Source organism: Aotus nancymaae, unplaced genomic scaffold (genome assembly GCF_030222135.1).
Source record: "Aotus nancymaae isolate 86718 unplaced genomic scaffold, 86718_ANA_hifiasm-v0.15.2.pri h1tg000067l, whole genome shotgun sequence".
Classification (NCBI taxonomy): domain Eukaryota; kingdom Metazoa; phylum Chordata; class Mammalia; order Primates; family Aotidae; genus Aotus; species Aotus nancymaae.
The window spans coordinates 24140998-24166214 of NW_026988482.1; the positions used below are offsets into that span (position 1 = coordinate 24140998).

General features: G+C 45.8%; 2 protein-coding genes across 5 annotated transcripts in view; one reads left to right on the forward strand and one right to left on the reverse strand.

The window, feature by feature from the left end:
• The window catches only part of USP4 (ubiquitin specific peptidase 4), a 59589-nt gene that overhangs the window by 8444 nt on the left and 25928 nt on the right, over positions 1–25217 (reverse strand). For 2 of the 4 annotated variants that reach the window (XM_064367092.1, XM_021667587.2), the window contains 9 exons: positions 24699–24816; positions 19735–19908; positions 14374–14532; positions 11462–11686; positions 10166–10249; positions 9494–9588; positions 7048–7239; positions 5741–5829; positions 956–1183 (listed from right to left, as the gene is read on the reverse strand). In XM_064367092.1, coding sequence (XP_064223162.1) covers positions 956–1183; positions 5741–5829; positions 7048–7239; positions 9494–9588; positions 10166–10249; positions 11462–11686; positions 14374–14532; positions 19735–19908; positions 24699–24816 — 1364 coding nt within the window. Of the gene's footprint in view, positions 1–955; positions 1184–3376; positions 3472–5740; positions 5830–7047; positions 7240–9493; positions 9589–10165; positions 10250–11461; positions 11687–14373; positions 14533–19734; positions 19909–24698; positions 24817–25217 lie in introns of those variants that run through there. The other 2 variants (XR_010338985.1, XM_064367093.1) reach the window with 2 other exon arrangements.
• LOC105727688 (large ribosomal subunit protein eL31-like) lies at positions 22338–24114 on the forward strand. Its single transcript, XM_064367322.1, has 2 exons — positions 22338–22357; positions 23736–24114. The coding sequence occupies exons 1-2, from the start codon at positions 22338–22340 to the stop codon at positions 24112–24114; spliced, it is 399 nt and encodes a 132-aa protein (XP_064223392.1).

Here is a 25217-nt window from a genome sequence, read left to right on the forward strand (position 1 = left end):
GAAAAAGAAAATTAGGCCAGGCGCGGTGGCTCACACCCGTAATCCCAGTACTTTGGGAGGCCGAGGTGGGTGGATCACAAGACTAGGAGTTTGAGACCAGCCTGGCCAACATGGAGAAACCCTGTCCCTACTAAAAGTACAAAAATTAACTGGTCGTGGTGGTGCCTGCCTGTAATCCCAGCTACTGGGGAGGCTGAGGCAGGAGAATGGCTTGAACCCAGGATGCGGAGGTAGCAGTGAGCAGAGATTGTGCCACTGCACTCTAGCCTGGGTGACAGAGCAAGACTCTGTCTCAAAACAAAAAACAAAATTAAAAATAAATAAATTAATTAAAAATTAAAACTAAGGTATACCACCCATTCAAAAAAACACAAAACAGCTAATTAACTTGTTTCTCCTCCAATGAAGGGAGCTGTAAGACAGAGATGCTTCCTCTCCCCCAACTGGCACAGGTGTCCTCACTGGCCAATTGTGCTTTGCACACAACCCCTCGGAATGCCTCTTCCTGTCAGTACAGCAGTCCCCATTACAACCTCCATGTGTCGGTGATGCTACAAAATCCATGACCATCCTCTGAGTGGGTCACATTTCGTGAGTATTAATGAACAAAATAAATAGGCATTTATTCTTATAAGTGAGTGAGTATGGGGAAGTGTTGCTGCCAAGGGTGGCCATGGGAAAGGTTACTGACCCACAGCAAACTCCCACAGAGTAGAGGGTGTGGAGGGAGACCTACTTTCCTCCGAGGTCATCGAGGACCGAGAAGAAAAGCCTGAAAGGTAGGGGGATCTCTGGAACAGTCCTTAGGGGGCTTGAAGCCAAGGATCATACAAGTGTCTGCTCCTGGAGGCACAGAGACTGTGAAAGCCCAATGCAGAGAGTGTCAAGTGCGAGGATTTTCAAACAGATCCTAAGTCCCTAAAGCTCAGCTTGAAAGGTCAGAGAAAGTGCTTACAGTTGAGTTTAAGTAGTTTTCCATCAGTTGCAAGTGAATTTATGTCAGCTGTTCCATAGGAGTTCACAAGACTGAAGGTAAAAAGCCTTTTTGGGCAGGGCTGGCCTTCGATCTTCTTTTGGGTGGCCTCACTGGGGTCATTTCCCAGCTCATCTTCCCCACTGCCTTCCGTTTCTAAAAGCTGCTCATTGCCTTCTTCCTGATGCTCCATTTCTTCTTCATCTTCTCCTGGCACATAAATGGAAAACAACAGGTATATAATTTCCCACCATTTCAATGTTAAAAATTTTGTTTAATATGTAACTGTGGTGTTTCCTTCCAGATTTTGTTCTGCGTATGTGAAGTTAATCCTTTGCATTTAACTTGAACTCACAAGTGACCCTCACCACACCCTTGCAAGACAGGCAGTGGGCACTGCTATTCCACGATGAGGAAGCCAGGCTCAGAGAGTTGACATGAGCCACCTGCAGGCACAACGAGATTCAGCAGTCCTGCCATCCTAAAAGGGCCCTCCCCACTTGGTTGTCTACTGGCCATCACAGCACATGGTCTCACTCTTGCAACTATACCATTAGGCCCAGAAAGAAAAGGGCTTAAATGAAACATATACTCAACACTCAAGAAGATAGCTTAGTGAGAAACTTTATCTATTTATTTATTTAGTCTCACTCTGTCACCCAGGCTGGAGTGCAGTGGCGCAATCTCAGTTCACAGTAACCTACGCCTCCGAGGTTCAAGAGATTCTCCTGCCTCATCCTCCTGAGTAGCTGGGATTACAGGCACACCCGGCTAATTTTTTTGTATTTTTATTAGAGATGGGGTTTCATCATGTTAGCCAGGATGGTCTCCACCTCCTGACTTCACCATCTGCCTGCCTCGGCCTCCCAAAGTACTGGATTACAGGCGTGAGTCACCGTGCACAGCCAAGAAACACAACTTAAAGGTCAATTTTTTTTTTTTTTTTTCGGAAGCAGAGTCTCACTCTGTTGCCCAGGCTGAAGTACAGTGGTACAATCTCAGCTCAATGCCACCTCCGCCTCCCAGGTTCAAGTGACTCTCCTACCTCAGCCTCCTGAGTAGCTGGGATTACAGGCATCCACTACCATATCCAGCTAATTTTTGTATTTTTAGTAGAGACAGGGTTTTGCCATGTTGACCAAGCAGGTCTCAAACTCCTGACCTAAAGTGATCTGCCCTCTCAGCCTCCCAAAGTGAGGGATTATAGGCATCAGTCACCATGCCTGGCTATTTTCAAATATTATAATAAACACAAATATTAAGTAAAAGTATTCAGTTCCTCCAGAAAAAAACCTATCCTGAATTTTCCTTCAACTAGTATTTACTGAAGGTCTCTTAGATGCAGGTACCATGCTGAGTCCCAGGGCTCCATAAGGGGAGCACACAGTCTAAGGGGAAAGTCTAAGTATCAAATAAGTAAATTCACCAAAGATGGAGACCACACCAAAAGGTGGTGTAAAAGTAACAGAGGAAGAGCATATTTAAAACAAAGTCTATATATTTGATCAGTAAAAATGGAAATTCTGAGAAAAAGAGGATGTGCTATTTAAAAGCCCACAACCCCTGGCTCTCATGGAGGTTCCTTTCCCACCTTAACTCCTGAGACACGGTGCTGTCGCTTTACACACAATAAGCCTGTCCCCTTCCTACACTGGCAAGGAAGACCCTGCCATGCCTGCTGCCTCTCAGAGAAGGAGAGAACCCAAAACTGCCTCAATCCTGCTCAAAGAATGAGCAGCACCCTCATACTTGTAAGAACTCTGTCCTTACCCGGCCAGGCGCAGTGGCTCACGCCTGTAATCCTACCACTTTGGGAGGCCGAGGCAGGCAGATCACGAGGTCAGGAGATGGAGACCATCCTGGCCAACATGGTGAAACGCCATGGTGATGCATGCCTGTAGTCCCACCTACTTGGGAGACTGAGGCAAGAGAACTGCTTGAACCCAGGAGGTGGAGATGGCAGTGAGCTGAGATCACACCACTGCACTACAGCGACAGTGCAAGACTCCGCCTCAAAAAAAAAAGTACAGAAATTAGCCAGGCACGGGGGCGCGTGTACTTTAAACATGCTACTCAGAAGGCTAAGGCAGGAGAATCGCTTGAACCCGGGAGGTGGAGGTTTCGGTGAGCCAAGATCGCACCACTGCACTCCAGCCTGGGCAACAGAGCAAGATTCCATCTCAATGAAGAAAAATAAATAAATAAAGAGAAGCCAAATATTGGTGGCTCACCCCCTATAATCCCAGCACTCTGAGACACCAAGGTGAGTTGATCACTTGAGCTCAAGAGAAGCCAAATATTGGTGGCTCACCCCACTGCACTCCAGCCTGGGCAACAGAGCAAGATTCCATCTTAACGAAGAAAAATAAATAAATAAAGAGAAGCCAAATATTGGTGGCTCACCCCCTATAATCCCAGCACTCTGAGAAGCCAAGGTGGGTTGATCACTTGAGCTCAAGGAGTTCAAGACCAGCCTGGACAACATGGGAAGACCCCATCTATACAAAACAAAACAAAAAAAATTAACTGGGCATGGTGACACATTCTCATAGTCCTGGCTACTCAAAAGGATGAGGTGGGAGGATCACTTGAGCCCAGTAGCTCAACTGCACCACTGTACTCCAGCATGGGTGACAAAGTGAGAACCTGTCTCGGAAAAAAAAAAAAAAAAAAGAATCGAAATATAATAAAATTTACCCAATCCTATAATGCCAAAACTAATTTGGAATATCTCTTGATTTCAGAGACTTGTGATCATTATTTTTAAAGTCAATTCTCAGGTGGGCACAGTGGCTCTGGCCAACATGGAGACACCCCATCTCTACTAAAAATACAAAATTTAGGCTGAGCACGGTGACTCACACTTATAATCTGAGCACTTTGGGAGGCCGAGGCGGGCGGATCACCTGAGGTCAGGAGTTCGAGACCAGCCTGACCAACATAATGAAACCCTGTCTCTACTAAAAATATAAAAATTAGGCCGGGCATGATGGCTAATGCTTGTAATCCCAGCACTTTGGGAGGCCAAGGCAGGTGGATCACAAGGTCAAGAGATCAAGACAATCCTGGCCAACATGGTGAAACCCCATCTCTACTAAAAATATAAAAATTAGCTGAGTGTGGTGGCACATGCCTGTAGTCCCAGCTACTCAGAAGGCTGAGGCAGGAGAATGAGTTGAACTGGGGAGACAGAGGTTGCAGTGAGCTGAGATCGTGCCATTGTACTCCCAGCCTGGATAACAAGAGCGAAACTTTGTTTCAACAAAAAAAACATTTAGCTGAGCATGGTGGTGCATACCTATAGTACCAACTACTTGGGAGGCTGAAGTAGGAGAATCGCTTGAACCCAAGAGACTGAGGTTGTAGTGGACTGAGACTGTGCCACTGCACTCCAGCCTGGGTGACAGAGCCCACTCTGTTGCTCGGGCTGAAGTGCAGTGGTACGATCTTGGCTCACTGCAACCTCCACCTCCCAGATTCAAGCGATTCTCCTGCTTCAGCCTCTCAAGTAGCTGGGACTACAGATGTTTGTCACCACACCTGGCTAATATTTTTTTTTTTTTGTATTTTTAGTAGAGACGGGGTTTCACCAATCTTGGCCAGGCTAGCCTTGAACTTCTGACCTTGTGATCTGCCCGCCTTGGCCTCCCAAAGTGTTGGGATTACAGGCGTGAAACACCGTGCCCCGCCGTTTTTGTTGTTGTTGTTTTTAATGAGACAGAGCTTTGCTCTTTCTGTCCAGGCTGGAGTGCAGAGACGCAATCTCAGCTCACTGCAACCTCTGCCTCCTGGGTTCAAGCGATTCTTGTGCCTCAGCTTTCCGAGTAGCTGGGATTACAGGCACACACCACCACACCTAGCTAATTTTGTATTTTTAGTAGAGACAAGGTCCATGTTGGCCAGGCTGGTCTTGAACTCCTGACCTCAGGTGATCTGCCTGCCTTGGCCTTCCAAAGTGCTGGGATTACAGACATCAGCCATCACACCTATCTGCAACTGAGAATTTATGTGGTAGGCACAGTGGCTCACACCTGTAATCCCAGCACTTTGGGAGGGCAAGGTGGGAGGACAGCCTGAGTCTGGCAGGTTGAGGCTGCAGTAAACCATGATCACACTACCATACTCCAGACTGGGTGGGTGATAAGCAAGACCCTACTCTTAAAGAAAAAAAAAAAAAATGTACAGCACTAACTTCAAAGACATATATGGTTTTACAGAAATAAAGCAACTGAGTCACCTAAGTTCCAAAAGAAGAATGATATGTCAGGCGCAGTGGCTCATGCCTGTAATCCTAGCCCTTTGGGAGGCTAAGGCAGGAATATCGCTTGAGGCCAGGAGTTCAAGACCAGCCTGAGCAACATGGCAAAACCCCCGCCTCTTTACAAAAAATTTAAAAATTAGCTGAGTGTCATGGCATGCACCTGTAGTCCCAGCTACTCCAGAGGCTGAGGTGGGACAACTGCTTGAGCCCAGGAGTCTGAAGTTAAAGGGACCTATAATTGCACCACTGCATTCCAGCCTGGGTGACAGGAATGAGACCCCTGTCTGGAGAAAAAAAAAAAAAGGAAGATTCCACAAGGTAGCAAAGTTGGACAACAGGAACTGGCAGAGTGGAATGGTGCAGATCTAGCTCCCAGGTCTGCTGCTGCAGGCAGAGCCCCAGCCCTGTCCTAATCCCCTTCTCCCATGTGTATAACATCTTTAGAAGAAGAGGGAAATCAGGAGGTATCTGGTCAGTCACAGCCCCACAGCATGGTGCATGCTCACCTTCATGGCTGTTCCTGGAGCCACTGCAGGCCCCTGGCTCCAAGGGTGAGCTGCCAAACTCATCAGGCAAAGGCTGTTTCACATAGCGGCTTCAAAAAAGAGAAAAAGAGAAGGGAAAAAAAAGATTGTTTGTTAGTTGTAACATTTACCTATTTTTTCCATCATGCAGCTAAGTAGTAGATTATAATTTATATGAACAGTTACATAAAGCAATTTATGTAAATAAAAGTACTCTAAAATTATCCACTGGGCTGGGTGTGGTGGCTCATGCCTGTAATCCCAGCACTTTGGGAGGCCAAGGTGGGTGGATCACTTGAGGTCAGGAATTCAAGACTAGCCTGGCCAACATGGTGAAACCCCATTGCTACAAAGAATAAAAAAACTAGGTGGGCGTGGTGCCACATGCCTGTAATCCCAGCTACTAGGGAAGCTGAGGGAGGAGAATTGCTTGAATCCAGGAGATGGAGGTTGCAGTGATCCAAGATCGCACCACTGCATACCAGCCTGGGCGACAGAGCAATACTCCATCTAGAAAAAAGAAAAAAGAAAAAAAAAACCCACAAGAAATTCGGTGTCTAATCAATCAAGCCAATGAACACTCTAAGAACAGTTTGTCTCCAGTCTTATGTGAATGTCATGTGGCACCATCACCATCATTTTTGAAGGTATTTCCCAATAATCCTAATTTCCAGCTTCAGAGCAATAGTGGAACACTTCAGAAATAGAATACAAATGCCATCAAAGCACTAGCCCCCCTAACATGATTCTAAGAGGACTGGACTCCCAGGGTCATGGTGTCTAAAATGTGCCAGGTGGCTCATCCCAACAACACCTGCCCTGGCCCATCCAGGGTCTGGCACAAGTGCATTTCGTTGTTTCTTTCTTTTTTTTTTTTTTTGAGACAGAGTCTCGGTCTGTCACCCAGGCTGGAGTGCAATGGTGCAATCTTGGCTCACTGCAACCTCCACCTCCCAGGTTCAAGTGATTTTTCTGACTCAGCCTCTTGAGTAGTTGGTATTACAGGTGCCTGCCACCACACCCAGCTAATATTTGCATTTTTAGTAGAGATGGGGTTTTACCATGTTGGCCAGGCTGGTCTAGAACTCCTGACTTCAGGTGATCCCACCCACCTCGGCCTCCCAAAGTGCTGGGAGTACAGGCATGAGCTGTCATGCCCGGCCTATAAGTGCATTTCTTACAGAGGGGAGCATGTGGGATCAACACAGCCACTTGGCAGGGGTTGCCACTACTATTACCGGGTATATCTTTTTCTCAGATAACAACCAAATCACATTCCTGCCACCAACCTGATACGATCACAAACGGCCTGGTACAGAGACTCAAGGGTTAACTTTTGCTTGGGGACGGAAAGCAGCAATGGCTGCCCATACAGTGCTGCCGCAGAGGAAGTGCTTGATGGCCTGGACTTCCTCTCCCTGAAGTAGACTGGAAGCGTGACACATTCTGAGCCATCCACGGACGTGCTGCAGACCTCGTACCTGCATCAATCACACAAGAGGGCACCTTTAGGAGTAGGTGCCTATGAACAACAGAGATCTGAGCTGAAGCTATGTGGTAGCCAGGGCTATGATTACTGGGACAGAGCCTATTTGAGTAGAAAAGGTGGCTATAACTATTTCCAAGATGATTCTAGAGGTTGAGTCAGGAATCCCAAGGACCGTTGTCAGCACAATGTGAACCTATATAGCCTGGGGCTGAGGGCTAACCATGACACTCCTTCTTCCAACCATGGCCTCAAATTCTGTGGTCCCTCAACTGGGACCCAACACAGATAACAGCCGTCATTCAGATCATCACTCTGAACACAAAGGCACATAGCTGGATCCAGCCACCAAGTTCATCTTTTGTCATGAAAGAGCTCAACTTTAAAAAAATGCATTGAGTGCCTTCCCTTTAATAAGACCAAATACTATACAAAGATGTACACCTAAGATATTAGCCAAAGGCTCTTTTTTTCCAAATCAGCAAGCAAATTTATAAAACTAACTGTTGTCTTTGTTCAAAAACACTGAAGTAAAAGAATCATAACTAATTTTGAAAAACATCAGAGATAATCAAAGAAACTGCTAGATATAAATCAATGATTTTGAAAAACTGTGTCTTACTTAGTGAATACATGGGAATGAGGAGATTTATAGATGTTTTATCCTGCAACAGATGTTACCAAAATTGCTGGCAACTGACTGTAGTCTTTCCCTCTGCCTACAGGGGGAGACACAAACTTACCGATTCAAATTTTGAAACTAAACATGCACGCATGCACAAGCGCGTGCGTGCAGGGACACACACACACACACACACCCCCCTCCCCAAATGCCAAATGCCTAGCAAACAGTCCTGACTGAGGTTTATGCAGGAGGAATTTCTAAGAATACACAAAAATATCCAAGGTGCACTCTGGAGTAAATACTGTGGTCCAGCATAGTGGTCAAGAACCACGCCTTGGAGTACAGCTGGCCCGGGTTCCAGGTCCACATTGCCATTTTCTGGCTGCTATGACCCAGTAATAAGCACCTAACTTCTAGTCTATTTACTCAGTGGACAATGGGATTACCTACTTTAAAGGGTGTGGTGAGAATTAAATAATTTGTAGACAGTGTATAACACATTAAAAAAAATCACCAGATGCTACTATTGCTTTCATAAAACAATTGTCAATTCATCTATAAAAGAATTTGCTTTTCCAATGGTTGGCCCTTAGGCCCTCTGAAAATTCCTTTGCTGGTGGTCTGCTAAGCTCCCCACAGGGTAAACATCCAGTTCCTTTCAGCTCAAGTGTGTGAAAAAACTAGTTTCTGGAATTTACGAAGACCATGTTAAGTGCTTGGGATTACAAATGCCTATGAAAGCAGACTTTCCCATGTCCTAGCCCTTGGCACAGTGCAAGCTCTTGGCTGTGTCTATATGCAACTGAGAACAAAAATAGATCTTGGGTGTGGCTAATAACTATTCCTTTTAGAGTGTTCTAGAAGTCATAGGCCCAAAAATATAAAGGGAAAGAGCTATCTCCTTTGAATTCCTCAGCCAAAAACAAAAACCAAAACAAAATCCTAAAACCCTTTCTCAGCAGAGGCAAGTTTCTGAGTGAGGTAAAGAGGAGGGACAGTATGGCTGTGCTCCACACTTCCTAGCAAATGGCTGTCTGGGAATGGCAGGCAAGTTCATGTATGGGAGCGTCAAGGAAGTTATTACTCCATGTTCTCCTCACAGAGATGAAAAAACTCAGTCTCAGAGCTTACAGAATGTTTGAGCTGAAAACAGCTGTCTAAATCAGCCCTCCCTATCATTTCTGCATTGGGAATGGTAGGTAGTATCGTGGTACTGCTGAGAAGCCACGGCCCATGGCTGAGAAAGGACAAGTCCTTCCGTACCACTCCCCAACTACCATCTTGCTGTGTCACACAGCTGTGACTCCTCTTGAGAAAGGCATCTCTGAAAGTAGGACCAACTGTAGGAGCACTGAATCAGCCTTCTTCACAGGAAACAACTGTTGAAAAAAGGCTGTATCTGTGCTGAAGAGAGTTATCAGAATGTCTAGCTCTGGAGGGCAGGAGGGGTTGAGCACTGATGGCTGCCCATGATGCCCTCAACACCCATCTCTTGCACTCAGGCGTCAGGGCCAATCCACATGAGCACCGACTGACCAAATTTTTGTTCTGGAGATATGAATGCAGCAAAGTCTCTAGATGTGTCCTCTGACCTGACCTGCAGCAGAAACTGCTGAGTACTCACACGAAAATGTCATCCCGAGGCATGATGTGGTTTAAACCTTCATCCATTTGGAATATTTTGTGGAATTGGTGATTATACACATCTGTGACCACCATCTAAGAATCAACAGTAACAGAAAGATCACAGAATAACTAAGAGTGCCCCTACTAACTGCTTAAAACCCAGAAACAAATGAAATAAATAATAAAACACCGTACTCAAGCGGTGCCTCTAGAGAAACCACCACACAAACAGCCCCAGAGAGCTCAGGGTCAAGTATGGCTGCCATCAGAATTGAACATGCTGGTAGCATCTGCCCTCAAGTGGCAGGAAGGGTGAGGAGTGTGGTGCTAACCAGAGACTAGCAGTTGTTCAGAGCCTCTGGAGTATTCCGTAGCCTGCAGTCTCTATGCCACCCTCATCACACAGTACTGACAGCAAAGCCCTACTCCTTCCCCTTTGACCATGGCTAGTGTGAACCCAATGAAGAAAAGATGGTGTTTCCTGGAGATAGAAGGGACAGTCTCAGCCACAGTATGCATAGTGAGTGAGGTATCCAGACACACACAAATAATCACATTTGCGCTGGCCAATAACAACTACTCCCAAAAAGTGGCTTCAAGGATAAAAGTAAACTCTAAATGCTATGAAATATCCCAAATAGTCCGAGTGCCACTGATCACCCGGCCTTACATTTTCTGCAGAAATGCCAGACAGCCTGGAGAGAGCCTCGCACAGGTCAGACACAGCCCCCATCAGCGGCACAGTCACGCGGTACTGCAAGAGAGATGGTCAAGGTCACAGGGGTGCCCCACAAAGGGTGGGAAATGAATTAGGAGAAGCAGGCATCACCAAGGGCAGAGAAGCCCTTCCAAAAACAGGGTATGGTGAGGTCAGGGCACAGATGAGTCAGCAGCAGAGCAAACGAGCAAGACCTCTCTGTCTGCACCCTCCACAATACATAAGCAGCAGCATGAGGGCTGGGCCATCCCTCTCTTCCAAACATTGCTTTATTTTATTCTTAATTATTTAGAGTACTTCACTATTTCCTCTAAAGAACTGCTAAAATTATACAAATTTAAATTGCCATCTGGTCCTACCTTTATTTTTTTATTTTATTTTCTGTAGAGACAGGGTCTCAAACTCCTGGCCTCAAGCAATCCTCCCGCCTCAGGCTCCCAAAGTGCTGGGATTAAAGGTGTTAGCCACCAACCCTGGCCTCTTTCTTTAGAGATTAAAAAAAAACCAAAGCCAGAAGACTAAGCAGTACAATTACTCAGTGAGCCATCAGCAGGGTTAGACACTAAGACCTGCTGCTCACACCTCTCATCTGACCTAATCTTCTGGATAGGCTCTCCTACCTGACTTGAGGGTATATCTGAGTATGAAAGGTACCCTGCTTCTGGTTCCCCAGCATTCAGATTCAAGAACCACTAAGCAGATCAGGTTATTTACTCGCATGAATGAAGTATGGCCAAAAAAGTGACAGAGGCCAGGCATGGTGGCTCATGCCCATAATCGCAGCACTTTGGGAGGCCAAGATGGGCAGATTACTTGAGGTCAGGAGTTTTGCCCAACATGGTAACACCCTGTCTCTACTATGTCTCTACTAAAAATACAAAAATTAGCTGAGCAAGGTAGCACACACCTGTAATCCTGGCTACGGAGTGGCTGAGGTAGGAGAATCACTTGAACCTGGGAGGTAGAGTTATAGCAAGCTATCGTGCCACTGTACTCCAGCCTGAGCACAGAGCAACTCTGTCTCAAAAAAAAATAAAAGTGACAGAGAAGCAGAGAAGCCCCAAAGACCTTCACAATTGGTCTTGAATGAGACGGAATTACATGAAGTTCTGATGGAGGCCAAGGGTCCATACTCAGGCAAGTACCAAGGGGACTCAGGGGCAGCCAATGCAGCAGACAGGAGCAGTCCCACTGGGATCTGAAGACCACTTGCAGCGAGGGGCACCATGAGGGTATGGATTCTGTTACCTGGGTAGGTCTGCAGTGAGGGTCAGCAGGAACCAGGAAAACCTCCATAACTCGATCTTTCTTCAAGGGCAATGGGAGTGTTAGATAGCAAAATGGGTCAAAGGTCACAGAAACCTTAAAACATTCTGGGCAAACCAAAGTAGATTTGAAGAGGCCATGGAAAGTATCCACAATCACAGAATCATTCCTCAACCTGTGATTCTCCCAGGCTTCCTTTGCCACCACCTGCGTGAAAGGGATAAACAGGACATTCTCAACATCTCTCAGTCCCTTGCCCCTGTATCCAGAATGACTCAGAGCAAACCTGGAGATGAATCAGGTGGCAATCTGTACAGCAAAGAGCTTGGTCAAGAACAAGCAAGGCCAGGACTATTCTTAGTGTATCATACTCACACCACATGCCAGCTCTATATCCAATCCCAACCCCAACACACACACAGACATATATTTCACATATATATATTTCAAATTTATATTATATTGATTGATTGAGACATGGTCTTGCTCTGTCACTCAGGCTGGAAGGCAGTGGCGTAATCACGGGTCACTACAGCCTCGACCTCCTGGACTCAAATAGATCTTCCTGCCTCAGTCTCCCAAGTAGCTGGGACCATAGGCAAGCACCACCATGCCTGGCTAATTTTTTTCTAGGTTTTGTAGAGATGGGGGTCTTACTATGTTGACCAGATGGTTCTAGAGCTCCTGGCCTCAAGTGATGCTCCCACCTCAGCCTCCCAAAGTGCTGGAACTGCAGGGATGAGCCACTGTGCCTCGTCCTAATCCCCACACTTAATAAGGCTGGCAACATAGGATCTATTGGAAAATAGGGGTCTCTGTGTCCTGATAGGAAACAGAATCCTATGCTTCTGGATTCCCTAGAAAAGAAAAAGAAGAAAAAAAAAAAAAGAGGAAACAGAATCCTAGAGAACACTGTGGATACAGAGACATGGCCAGGGCATGGAAAACTCCCCATGTGTTTCCAGTGATCTAAAGTAAGATTTTTGGCAGGGCGCAGTGACTCAAGCCTGTACTCCCAGCACTTTGAAAGACTGAGGTAGGTGAATCACTTGAGGTCAGGAGTTCAAGACCAGCCTGGACAAGGTGAAACCCCATCTCTACTAAAAACACAAAAATTGGCCAGGCACCGTGGCTCATGCCTGTAATGCCACCACTTTGGGAGGCCGAGGCAGGTGGATCACCAGAGATCAGGAGTTCGAGACCAGACTGACCAACATGGAGAAACCCTGTCTCTACTAAAAATAAAAAATTAGCCAGGTGTGGTGGCGCATGCCTGTAATCCCAGCTACTCAGGAGGCTGAGACAGGAGAATGGCTTGAACCTGGGAGGTGGAGGTTGCAGTGAGCTGAGATCGTGCCATTGCACTCCAGTCTGTGAAATAAGAGTGAAACTCTGTCTCAAAAAAAATTTTTTTAATTAAAAAAATACAAAAATTAGCCAAGCGTGGTGGTACGTGGTAGTCCCAGCTACTCAGGAGGCTGAAACACGAGAATCACTTGAACCTGGGAGGTGGAGCTTGCAGTGGGCCAGGACCACGTCACTGCTCTCCAGCTTGGGCAACAGAGCAAGACTCCTGACTCAAAATAAATAAATACATTTTAAAAATAGGCCGGGTGCAGTGGCTCATGCCTGTAATCCCAGTACTTTAGGAGGCTGAGGTGAGCAGATCACAAGGTCAGGAGTTTTAGAACAGCCTGGCCAATATGATGAAACCCCATCTCTAATAAAAATACAAACATTAGCCAGGCGTGGTGGTACGTGCCTGTAGTCCCAGCTACTCAGGAGGCTGAGACAGAAGAATCGCTTGAATCTGGGAGGTGGAGGTTGCAGTGAGCAAAGATCGCACCACTGTACTCCAGCCTGGGAGACACAGCATGACTCCGTCTCAAAAAGAAAAAAAAAAAACAGTTTTGGCTGGGCACAGTGGCTCACACACCTGTAATCCCAGAACTTTGGGAGGTTGAGGTAAGTGGATCACAAGGTTAGGAGATCAAGACCATCCTGGCTAACACAGTGAAACCCTGTCTCTACTAAACATATAAAAAAATTAGCTGGGCATGGAGGCACGCACCTGTAATCCCAGCTATTCGGGGGACTGAGGCAGAAGAATCACGTGAACCCAGGAAGCAGAGGTTACAGTGAGCCAAGATTATACCACTGTACCCCAGCTTGGGTAACAGAGCAAGACTCCATCTCAAAATAAAAAAATAAATAAATAAATAAAAAATAAAGTTTTTATCTATATTACAGTTCAGCTAACTCATAGTTTTTCTAAGAAGGTCTAAATGTTACTTTAAAGCATTCAAATTGATTATCCCAATGTGTTAGGGTAGCTGAAATACTAAAATCCTCTTTCACTGATCAGAAAATCAAGGCAAAAACTGTAATGTCCTAATGATATTAATAACAAATTATTTAAGTAATCATCGATAAATTTTATTGTGAGTCATAATCTTAGGGGTCCTCACTATAGGCACTTTACAGTTTTCAGAGTGTCCTCAGTCCCTAGTTCACTAGTAAAATATCAAACAAGCTCACTCTAATTTGAAAAAGCCCAAGAGGAAGCATTAGGAGTAATTAAGGTACAGTGGCTCATGCCTGTTGTAATCCTAGCACTTTGGGAGGCCAAGATGAGAGGACTGCTTGAGCTCATGAGCTGGAGACCAGCCTAGATAACATAGCAAGATTTTGTCTCTATTTAGAAAAAAAAAAAAAAAAGGCAATAACTAGAGTTAGCCCCTTTCTGACCAGAGACCATATCCCTATAACTAGCTACAGTGAGAAGCAACCAGGACCCTGGCAGCAACACTCAAAGACCAGAAGGATATCCCTGCATTCTCAATAGGAGGCTGCTTCTTTGGCATATTATTGTTCAGACATGGTTAACAGCATACCAAATCTGGCCGCCCATTGGCATCCTTCAGCTCCAGGTAGGGTTTCTTCTTCACTCGGTTCAGATCTTCATGCAATCCATCTAGAAGAAAGGCTAACAGCTCCTGTGAATCTTGTTGCTGGTAGCCAGAAAATTGAGGAGCAAAACGTCCCACTTGGGTCTACAACAAAAGCATCTGCATCAGAAGGTATAATATGTAAAGAATATGTGAAATCAAATGAGAATTGTCATCAAAAATAACCTGCAGAGTCAGCTGGGGCAGAGAGAGAGAACACTTGGTTGACTAGTTCAATTAACTCCTGAAGAGCCTACAGGAGGCCAGTGGTTCCCACCAGAGAGAAGCCCTAGGTCAGAGAGCCAGGAGGATGAACCTGGAACCTGGGCTACTGCTAAGTCCTAGGGAAGTGGGGTGGGGTACCCTGAATAACCACACCCAAGTACTGACATGAATCCCTCTCCAACATGTCCTTCTTTGGTTCAGAGTCTTAAACTCCATAAGGACATTACAAATGATACTTTAATCAGCTGGAGGAATCCTCCTGTATATGACAGCCCTCAGGTCCCTAAATACTATATGTCCACTATTACTCTCAGGGATTCTCAGAGTATGGTCCCCAGCCAGCAGCATTAGTATCACCTGGGAGCTTAGTAGAAATGCACATTCTTAGGCCCCACACCAAATCTATTCAGTCAGGAACTCTGGGGATGGGACTAGCAGTCTGGGTTGTACTAAGTACTCCCAGAGACTGTGAAGCTTCCTATGGAGAACTGGCCAGGCACAGTGGCTCACACCTGTAATCCCAGCATTTTGGGAGGCCAAGGCAGGCAGATCACCTAAGGTTGGGAGTTCAAGACCAGCCTGGCCAACATGGTGAAACCCCGTCTCTACTAAAAATACAAAAATTAGCTGGGCATAGTGGTGCATACCTGTAATCCCAGCTATGCGGGAGGCTGAGGGAGGAGAATCACTTCAACCCAGGAGGTGGAGGTTGCAGTGAGCCAAAATCGTGCCACTGCACTCCAGCCTGAGTGACAGAGCAAGATTCTGTCTCAAAAAAAAAAAAAAAAAAATTGGAGAACCACTGTTCTACAGCTGTTGTCTAATACTATAGCCACTAGCCACATGTGGCAATTTAAATTTACATTAATTACAATTAAAAACCATTAAAAGGCCGAGCAAGGTGGCTCACGCCTGTAATCCCAGCACTTTGGGAGGCCAAGGCGGGCAGATCACAAGGTCAAGAGATCGAGACCATCCTGGCCAACATGGTGAAACCTTGTCTCTACTAAAAAATACAAAAATTAGCTGGGCGTGGTGGCACTTGCCTGTAGTCCCAGCTAGTCGGGAGGCTGAGGCAGGAGAATTGCTTGAACCCAGGAGAAGGAGGCTGGAGTGAGCTGCAACTGTGCCACTGCACTCCAGCCTGGTGCCTGGTGACAGAGCAAGACTCTGTCTAAAAAAAAAAAAAAAAAAAAAAAAAAATTAAAAATTCAGTTTCTTGGTCAAATGAACAATATCTCAAGTGCTCAGAGGTGCCTGAGCTAGTGGCTACATTACAGTGCAGATATATAACACATCCATCACTGAGGAAGCGCCATACTTTTCTAACATCCCTAAACACTGCCTCCCAGTCGTTTATTTACATTAGCTTCAGCACAGTGTGTTGCCATCTAATTCTCTTGTTGTTGTTGTTTTCTGAGAGGGGGGTCTTGCTCTGTTACCCAAACTGGAGTGCAGTGGCACGACCTTGGCCTCACTGCAACCTCTGCCTCCCAGGTTCAAGCAGCTCTCATGCCTCAGCCTCCCAAGTAGCTGGGATTACAGGAGTGCGCCATCATGCCTGTCTAATTTTTGTATTTTTAGTAGACAGGGTTTCACCATATTGACCAGGCTGGTCTTGAACCCCTCACCTCAAGTCATCTGCCCACCTCAGCCTCCCCATGTGCTGGGATTACAGGTGTGAGCCACTGCACCCAGCTGTTGCCACCCAATTCTAGTTTCTTTGTGACTTCGTATGTGAACAGTCATTTACATATTTCCCAGGGGTTAATGTGACCAAGGGGATGAAAGGGAATTAGTTTTCAATTTCAACAAACCACCTGAGATTTTAATTTTCTCAATGAGCTAAGATGCTATTTTTTTCTTTCCTCTCTGAATCATAAATATGCATGTCTTTTTTTTATCATATGCTTCATGAAGCTCCATGAATCCCAGTGGTACAGGCTAAATAGGATCTCTCAGATTTCAGCTTAAATCTACTGGGGAAGGGGAAGGGGCAAGTTGTAGGGAGAAGATCTCATAAGCGCCGAAGCAGGAGTAAAAGGCCTCAGCCTATTTCCACATAAATAATGAAGAAGAAGAAAGTAACTAGAAATATAACTGTAGTAATCACTAGTTATTCATATGTGATCTTAGTTATTCATAGTTGATCTTAATTCTTTTACTAATGCCTCTCAGGTCGGAAGTGTGAACCTGGAGTGACACTGTGAAATGAATGACACTAAGGCAAGATGCTTTAAGTCCTCTGTCACGCCCGCATAAGGGCTGCTGGAGGGCGCCTCGGCTGTGCGGCAGTGCCAGGGCTGGGAAAGCGCCCGCTGTTAGCCAGCTAGGGAAAGAGATGTCCAAAATGGCCAAGACATCTCCTTCCTGGGGAAGTTTGGAGAAAACTCCGCTTCTCCAAGCTCTTGTGGTAAGGCCTGATGGCTGTCAGGTACACCTACAGACATCTGGGGGCTTAACTGTCTCTATGCGATGCTGTGCTTCAGTGGTCACGTTCCCTGTCTACTCTCATGTTCTACTTCTGAACCTGGTTCCTTTTTTCTTAGAAAAGATAGTCAGTAATAGTAACATAAATCTTAATGCTTTAGTTCTTTCTTGATAAGTATGGAAAAGGTACTGATGCATTATGCTCTTTACCTCACTTCAGGTGCTAGAAATTCCTGAGCCCCTACCTGAATGACACGTGATGTACTTGACACTATCATTGCCACACCCTATCTACCCTGCCCCTAGTCTCTGACCACCAAGACCATGCCCTACCTACCCTGCCCCCAGATTTGCAATTCAGTAAAAGTGAGAGTGTTCCAGCATTCGGGGCCACTGCTGGTCTCCGCGATTTGGGTAGCAGTGGACCCCTGGGCCCAAACTCTCTTTTCTCTATCTCTGTGTCTCATGTCTTTTATTTCTACAATTTCTCATCTCTGCACCAGCCAGGAGGGGCTCACAGAACCCTGTAGGGCTGGACCCTACAGCAAGGCACCTTCACCTCAGCAGGAAAAAGCATTTGGGGCAATGGAAAGCCCAAGTTCCTCCAATTGTCCATTGTACTTCACCCAGGTCTTCTTAAACCTTCCTGGCTGAAGGATCCCAGTGATAACTGTCCCTCACATCACCTTCCAAGAATGTGAGCCCAATTCCTGACTCAGGGGATCCCAACTCAAACCACAGAGGCTATAGAATCCAGGCTCAAAGAACCTGGAAACAGCTTTCAGATGATACTAGAAGTTAAACTGAATTTTCTTTTCCTTTTTTTTTTTTTTAGAGACAGGGTCTCTGTCACCAAGGCTGGAGTGTGGCACAATCACAGATCCCTGCAGCCTTGACTTCCCAGGCTTAAGTAATTCTCCCACCTCAGCCTCCCTGGTAACTGGAACTACCAGTATGTCATCATGTCCAGCTAATGTTTTTGTTGGTGTTTTTTTTTTTTTTTCGAGACAAAGTCTCGCTCTGTCACCAGATAACAAATTAGGTCTCAATCTGACCTCAAGGCCACCCACCTTGGCCTCTGAAAGTGCTGGGATTATAGGCATAAGCTACCTTGCCTGGCCTTTTTTGTTCTTTTTAAAGAAACACAGACTCGGCTGGCACAGTGGCTCACACCCATAATCCCACCACTTTGGGAAGCTGAAGCAGGAGGATCACCTAAGATCAGGAGTTCAAGACCAACCTGGCTGACATGGCAAAACCCTGTCTCTACTAAAAATACCAAAATTAGGCCGGGTGCAGTGGCTCATGTAATCCCAGCACTTTGGGAGGTCAAGGTGGGTGGATCGCAAGGTCAGGAGATGGATACCATCCTGGCCACAGTGAAACCTCAAGTCTACTAAAATACAAAAAAAAATTAGCCAGGCGTGGTGGCCCGCGCCTGTAGTCCCAGCTACTCAGGAGGCTGAAGCAGGGGAATTCCCTGGACGTGGGAGACGGAGGTTGCAGTGAGTCGAGATCGAACCACTGCACTCCAGCCTGGCAACAAAGCAAGATTCCGTCTCAAAACAAAAAAAATTAGCCAGGCATGGTGGCGCACGCCTGCAGTCTCGGCTACTCAGGAGGCTGAGGCATGAGAATCGCTTGAACCCTGGAGGTGGAGGCTACAGTGAGCCAAGATCGTACCACTGCACTCCAACCTGGGCAACAGAGTGAGACTCTGTCTCAAACAAAACAAAACAAAAACAGAGTCTTACTATGTTGCCCAGGCTGGTCTCAAACTCCTGGGCTCAAAGGATGCTCCTACCTCAGCTTTCCAAGAAACTGAATTTTTATAGTCTGGCTTAGGAAACTGACTATTTAAACACTGCCACCACAGAATACAGCATTCTGAGGAGCTAGTTTACAAATAACTTCTGGGACATCCCCAACCCAGAGGTGGCACTGAGGACAGTTAGGGGTGTGCTAAATGACTGAATGACAGAAAAAGCGTTTGACAATGTGGTGCTGTTAGTCTCAGATGTCATCTTTTTTTTTTTTTGAGACATAGTCTCACTATGTCACCCAGGCTGGAGTGCAGTGGTGTGATCTCAGCTCACTGCAACCTCCATCTCCCGGGTTCAAGTGATTCTCCTGCCTCAGCCTCCCTAGTAGCTGGGATTACAGGCGTGCACCACCACAGTCAGCTAATTCTTGTATTTTTAGTAGAGACAGGGTTTTACCATATTGGCCAGGTTGGTCTTAAACTCCTGACCTCAGGTGATCCGCCCGCCTTGGCCTCCCAAAGTGCTGGGATTACAGGCACGAGCCACGGCGACCAGCCATCAGATCCCATCTTAATCCCAAATGCAACGAAAGAAATGCCTCAAAACAACACTAAACCACTCTACCCAAAGTGGGAAAAAGGAAGCACAGGAAAATATCCCTTATCTGAAAATCTGAAATCCAAAATGCTCAAAGATCCATAACCTTTCTAACAGTGACATGGTATTCAAAGGAAATGCTCATTGAAACATTTGGGATTTTGGAATGGGGACGCTGAACTAGTAAGCATAAATATTCCAAAAACCCTAAAAAATCGGAAGTCCCGAAACATTTCTGGTCCCAAGCATCTCAGATAAGGGATACTCAACCTGTATATATATCTATACCTACTTTGAACATGCGAGGTGCCACGTGGGCATCCCTTCCAGACCACATCTGCTTAATGAGGTCTGCGTAGGCTTCTGCAATTTCCCCTTTCATCCCCAGGGGGTTGATTCTGTTGATTTCGGCTTCATACTCATCTTTGAGAAAGTAGTCAGTCAGTGGTGCCGTGTTGCTCAAACACTGAAATAGAACATGATGAGGGCTCACACGCCTTCTAGACAGTACCAGATATACAAGATAAACCAAGTTCTAAAGGGTCACTGAGGGACAAACCCAAAAAAATGAGGCACTAAGGAGATTCTCTGAAGGCTCACAACAGTAAAGCACAGCCTCAAGGAGGCCAAGCTGGTGGACCCCTCACAGCTAATCTCTGAGGAACGTGGTCTTAGAGGACCTCATACGCATTGGCTAAGACTTTGTCTCTGAAACAAACTACCTCAGGAAAAAGGCTGAATAATTGAATAATTCTTGTTTAATGAAAAAGTTTTGTTTTTTTTCTTTGAGACGGAGTTTCACTCTTGTTGTCCAGGCTGGAATGCAATGGTGTAACCTCAGCTCGCTGCAACCTCTACCTCTTGCATTCAAGCAATTCTCCTAGCTCAGCCTCCTGAGTAGCTAGGATTACAGGAGACAGCTACCACGCCCAGCTAATTTTTGTATTTTCAGTAGAGATGAGGTTTCACCATGTTGGCCAGGTTGGTCTCAAACTCCTGACCTCAGGTGATCTACCTGCCTCAGGCTCCCAAAGTTCTGGAATTACAGTCGTGAGCCACCATGTCTGGCCTTTTTCGTTAGTTTCTGTTCTTATCGCTATAATTTCTCTCCTTCTACTTCCCTGGGTTTATTCTTTTTCCTAGCATTATGAGATGGAACCTTAAATCATAGAATTTTAACCCTTTTTGCCCTAATATTTACATTTAGAACTATAAAACTCATTATCACACTCTCTCGATAGCTGAGGAAAACTGAGGGTATAAAGATTTGGAAAAACTTGTTCATGAAAAGCCAAATCACATCCCTTCTTCAGTACTAGGCTATTTCCACCTCACCACAAGTCGAAAATAATTTCAAAACCCAAAGGTTATCTAATCTTTTAATAAATGTTTTATCTGGCCAGGCGCGGTGGCTCACGCCTATAATCCCAGCACTTTGGGAGGCCGAGGCGGGTGGATCACGAGGTCAAGAGATCGAGACCATCCTGTCAATATGGTGAAACCCCATCTCTACTAAAAATACAAAAAAATTAGCTGGGTGTGGTGGCCCACGCCTATAGTCCCAGCTACTTGGGAGGCTGAGGCAGGAGAATTGCTTGAACCCAGGAGGCGGAGGTTGCCGTGAGCCAAGATCGCGCCATTGCACTCCAGCCTGGGTAACAAGAGCGAAACTCTGTCTAAAAAAAATAAATAAATAAATAAAAAATGTTTTATCTTTTCCCTCACACTCCAAAAAAACTTCAAAGTTAGACTGCAGGCCAGGTGTGGTGGTTCATGCCTGTAATCCCAGCACTCTGGGAGGCCAACGAAGACAGATCACTTGAGGCCAGGAGTTCAAGACCTTCCTGGCGAACATGGTGAAACCTCATTCTACTAAAAATACAAAAAATTAGCTGGGCGTAATGGCACATGCCTGTAATCTCAGCTACCTGGGAGGCAGAGGTTGTTGTGAGCCAAGATTGCACCACTGTACTCCAGACTGGGCAAGAGAGAAAAAAAAAAAAGTTAGAATGTAAGTCTTTTTTTAGAGACAGGGTCTTGCTTATGTTAGCTAGGCTTGGTCTCAAATTCCTGGGCTCAAGTGATCCTCCTATTTGGACCTCCCAAAGCACTGGGATTTCAGGCGTGAGCCACTGTGCCCAGCCAGACTCAATTTTATAAGGACAAAAACCATTTCTGGTTTGCTTACCACTGAGTCCCTATGTAAAGAATATTGGGCCAAGTGCAGTGGCTCAGACCTATAATCCCAGCACTTTGGGAGGCCAACATAGGAAGACTTCTTAAGACCAGGAGTTCAAGACCAGCCTGGGCATCATAAGTGAGACCCCATTTCCAGAAAAGAAACATACACACACACACACAAAGCAAAAACAATTAGCAAGGCCTGTTGGTACACATTTGTAGTCCCAGCTACTTGGGAGGCTGAAGTGAAAGAATCACTTGAGCCCAGGAGTTCAAGGTTACAGTGAGCTATTATTATGTCACTGCACTCCAGCCTGGGCATCAGAAAGAGATGCTGCCTCTAAAATATATATATAAAATTGCCCAAAGATCCTGCCTCTAAAATATATATAATAATATATAAATATATAAATTAAAAAATATATAATATATATATTTTAGAGGCAGGATCTTTGCGCAATTTTGCTTTGCCCAAAGAGAAGGTCTAGCTTTTGCCCCTGGCTTCTGGGAGGTAATCTATTTGCCCTTGGAATGTTATGCCTGATAGAACTGTCTGTTTGCCTGGTGGGCCTTGGGTCATACTGGATAATCTAACAATACAATTTTGGAGGTGGAGAGGAGGCTGACCAGAACTGTATAGTCTAGTCTTAGGGTGAGGAGGGTTAGCCACTCCAGAAAAACCAACAATGACTTAGGGTGGGGGCTTTGGGTCACATGATTATCAGTTCACATGGGTAATTGGTCAATCATATTTATATTACAAAGCCCCAATAAAAACTCTGGACAGTGGGCTGGGCACAGTGGCTCACGCCTGTAATCCTAGCAATTTGGGAGGCTGAAGCGAGTGGATCACAAGGTCAGTAGTTTGAGACCAGCCTGGCCAACATGATGAAACCCCGTCTCTACTAAAAATACAAAAAATCAGCCGGCCGTTGGGGCAGGCACCTGTAATCTCAGCTACTTGGGAGGCTGAGGCAGGAAAATTGCTTGAACCAGGTAGGTGGAGGCTGCAGTGAGCCAAGATTGCACCACCACACTCCACCCTGGGCAACAGAGCAAGACTCTGTCTCCAAAAAAAAAAAAAAGAAAAAAAAAAAGAGAATTACAGAAGCTTCACATTTTGAACCATGCTCAACTCTGCCCTATATGCCTCTTCCTCTGGCTGATTTGAGTTTACATCCTCTCACTACAATAAACCATCATCCTGAGTATAATAAATTTAAGTGAATTTCGTGACTCTTTCTAACAAATTATCAAAACTAAAGGTGGTATTGGGAACCTGCAAACTTTCAGTTGGTTTCAAAAATGAGGGCAGTCTTGGGGACTGTGCCCTCCTAACTTTAAAACTGGACTTCAACTCCTTGTAGACCATGACTATCACAGTGCTGTCACATAATATATGCCAAGTATTTGAGGCATGAATAAACGAGGTTTCTTTTCTTTCCCATTTTGAGATAGGGTCTTGCTATGATGCCCAGGCTGGCCTCAAACTCCTGGGCTCAAGCAATCGTACCCCCTCAGCCTCCCAAAGGGTTGTGATTACAGGTGTGAGCCACTGTGCCTGACCAATAAACAAAGTTTCAAAGACAGGATTTTGGATTTTCTCTAGTAAGGAGCAGGGGGTGGGACAGCTATTTTTAGTGAAAAGGTAGTCAGCCTTCAGCAAGGCATACAGTGAGCTGCTGTTAAGTTTTCCTCATCCTATCAGAGACCAATCAGGCATGCACTCCAATATTTCCTAGACAGATCATACCTCAACAGTCAATAAAATTCAAAATAATTTTACTATAAAATCAAACACAGTCCGGCACAGTGGTTCACGCCTGTAATCCCAGAACTTTGGGAGGCCGAGGCAGGTAGATCAAGAGGTCAGGAGTTCAAGACCAGCCTGGCCAAGATGGTGAAACTCCATCTCTAGTAAAAATACAAAAATTAGCCAGGCGTGGTGGTGGGTGCCTGTAATCCCAGCTACTTGGGAGGCTGAGGCAGAGAACTGCTTGAACCCAGGAGGCAGAGGTTACAGTGAGCTGAGATTGTGCCACTGCACTCCAGCCTAGGCAACAGAGCAAGACTCTGTCACAAAAAAAAACCTTTCTAACTTGGACCCCACAGAATAGCTCCTGCAAAGAAGGGTGGCAAGAAGAAAAAGGGCTGTTTTGCCATCAACGAGGTGGTAACCCAAGAATACACCAAAAACATTCATGAGTGCATCCATGGAGTGGGCTTCAAGAAGTGTGCCCCTCGGGCACTCAAAGAAATTCAGAAATTTGCCATGGAGATGGGAACTCCAGATGTGTGCATTGATACCGGGCTCAACAAAGCTGTCTGGGCCAAAGGAATAAGGAATGTCCCATACCGAATCCGGGTGCGGTTGTCCAGAAAACATAATGAGGATGAAGATTCACCAAATAAGCTGTATACTTTGGTTACCTATGTACCTGTTACCACTTTCAAAAATCTACAGTCCATGTGGATGAGAACTAACCGCTGATTATCAAATACATCAAATAAAGTTATAAAATTGCCTTAAAAAAAAACATGGCCGGGCGCGGTGGCTCACGCCTATAATCCCAGCACTTTGGGAGGCCGAGACGGGTGGATCACGAGATCAAGAGATTGAGACCATCCTGGTCAACATGGTGAAACCCCGTCTCTACTAAAAATACAAAAATTAGCTGGGCATGGTGGCCCATGCCTGTAGTCCCAGCTACTCAGGGGGCTGAGGCAGGAGAATTGCTTGAACCCAGGAGACGGAGGTTGCGGTGAGGCGAGATCATGCCATTGCGCTCCAGCCTGGGTAACAAGAGCGAAACTCCGTCTCAAAAAACAAAAGAAAACAAAAACAACAACAACAACAAAAAAACATGGAACTGACTATGAAGACATCTGGGGACCACAAACACTGATGAAGTCATTCTGTACCACCTAGTGGGAGATGCCCTGGTAGAGACTACTGAAACACTAACAAAGGATAGGAAGAGACTCCTGGGAGAGTATCCACCCAGGACCTTTACAGGCTGCTCCCACCCAAGCCTCAAGATGCCATGTTATTTGAATGGAAGTTCTCTCCTCTACCTGCAAAGCGGAGTTCATGAAGCAGGTGTTTCCCAGATTTCCGAGTCCACAGAGCCCAGGTTGTATATGAGATGACGGTGGCTCCTGACAACTATATGAAGCAGAAAAGCCAGATCCACTGGAAAACACAACACACATCAGCAATAAAAGCAAGTGCTTAACACATGCCCTCAAGATGCTTTTTGAGGCTCATATGGGGGCCTCTAGAGCTTATGTGTGGTAGCAAGCCCATGATCCAAGTTCCCTCTACCCCCTCTCCTGCCCTCCAGACCTGCCCCACCCTTGACTTGACATGCTTGCAGTTGGTAAGCATCTTTTTTTTTAAAGATGGGGTTTCACCATGTTGGTCAGGCTGGTCTTGAACTCCCAACCTCAGGTGATCCACCCGCCTTGGCCTCCAAACTGCTTGGATTACAGGCGTGAGCCACTATGCCCAGCCGGTAAGCACATCTTAAGGAAAGAAATACTATTTGAATTTTCCTATTAGGCTCTGGCAAATGCTAATTTTGCCAGGTGACT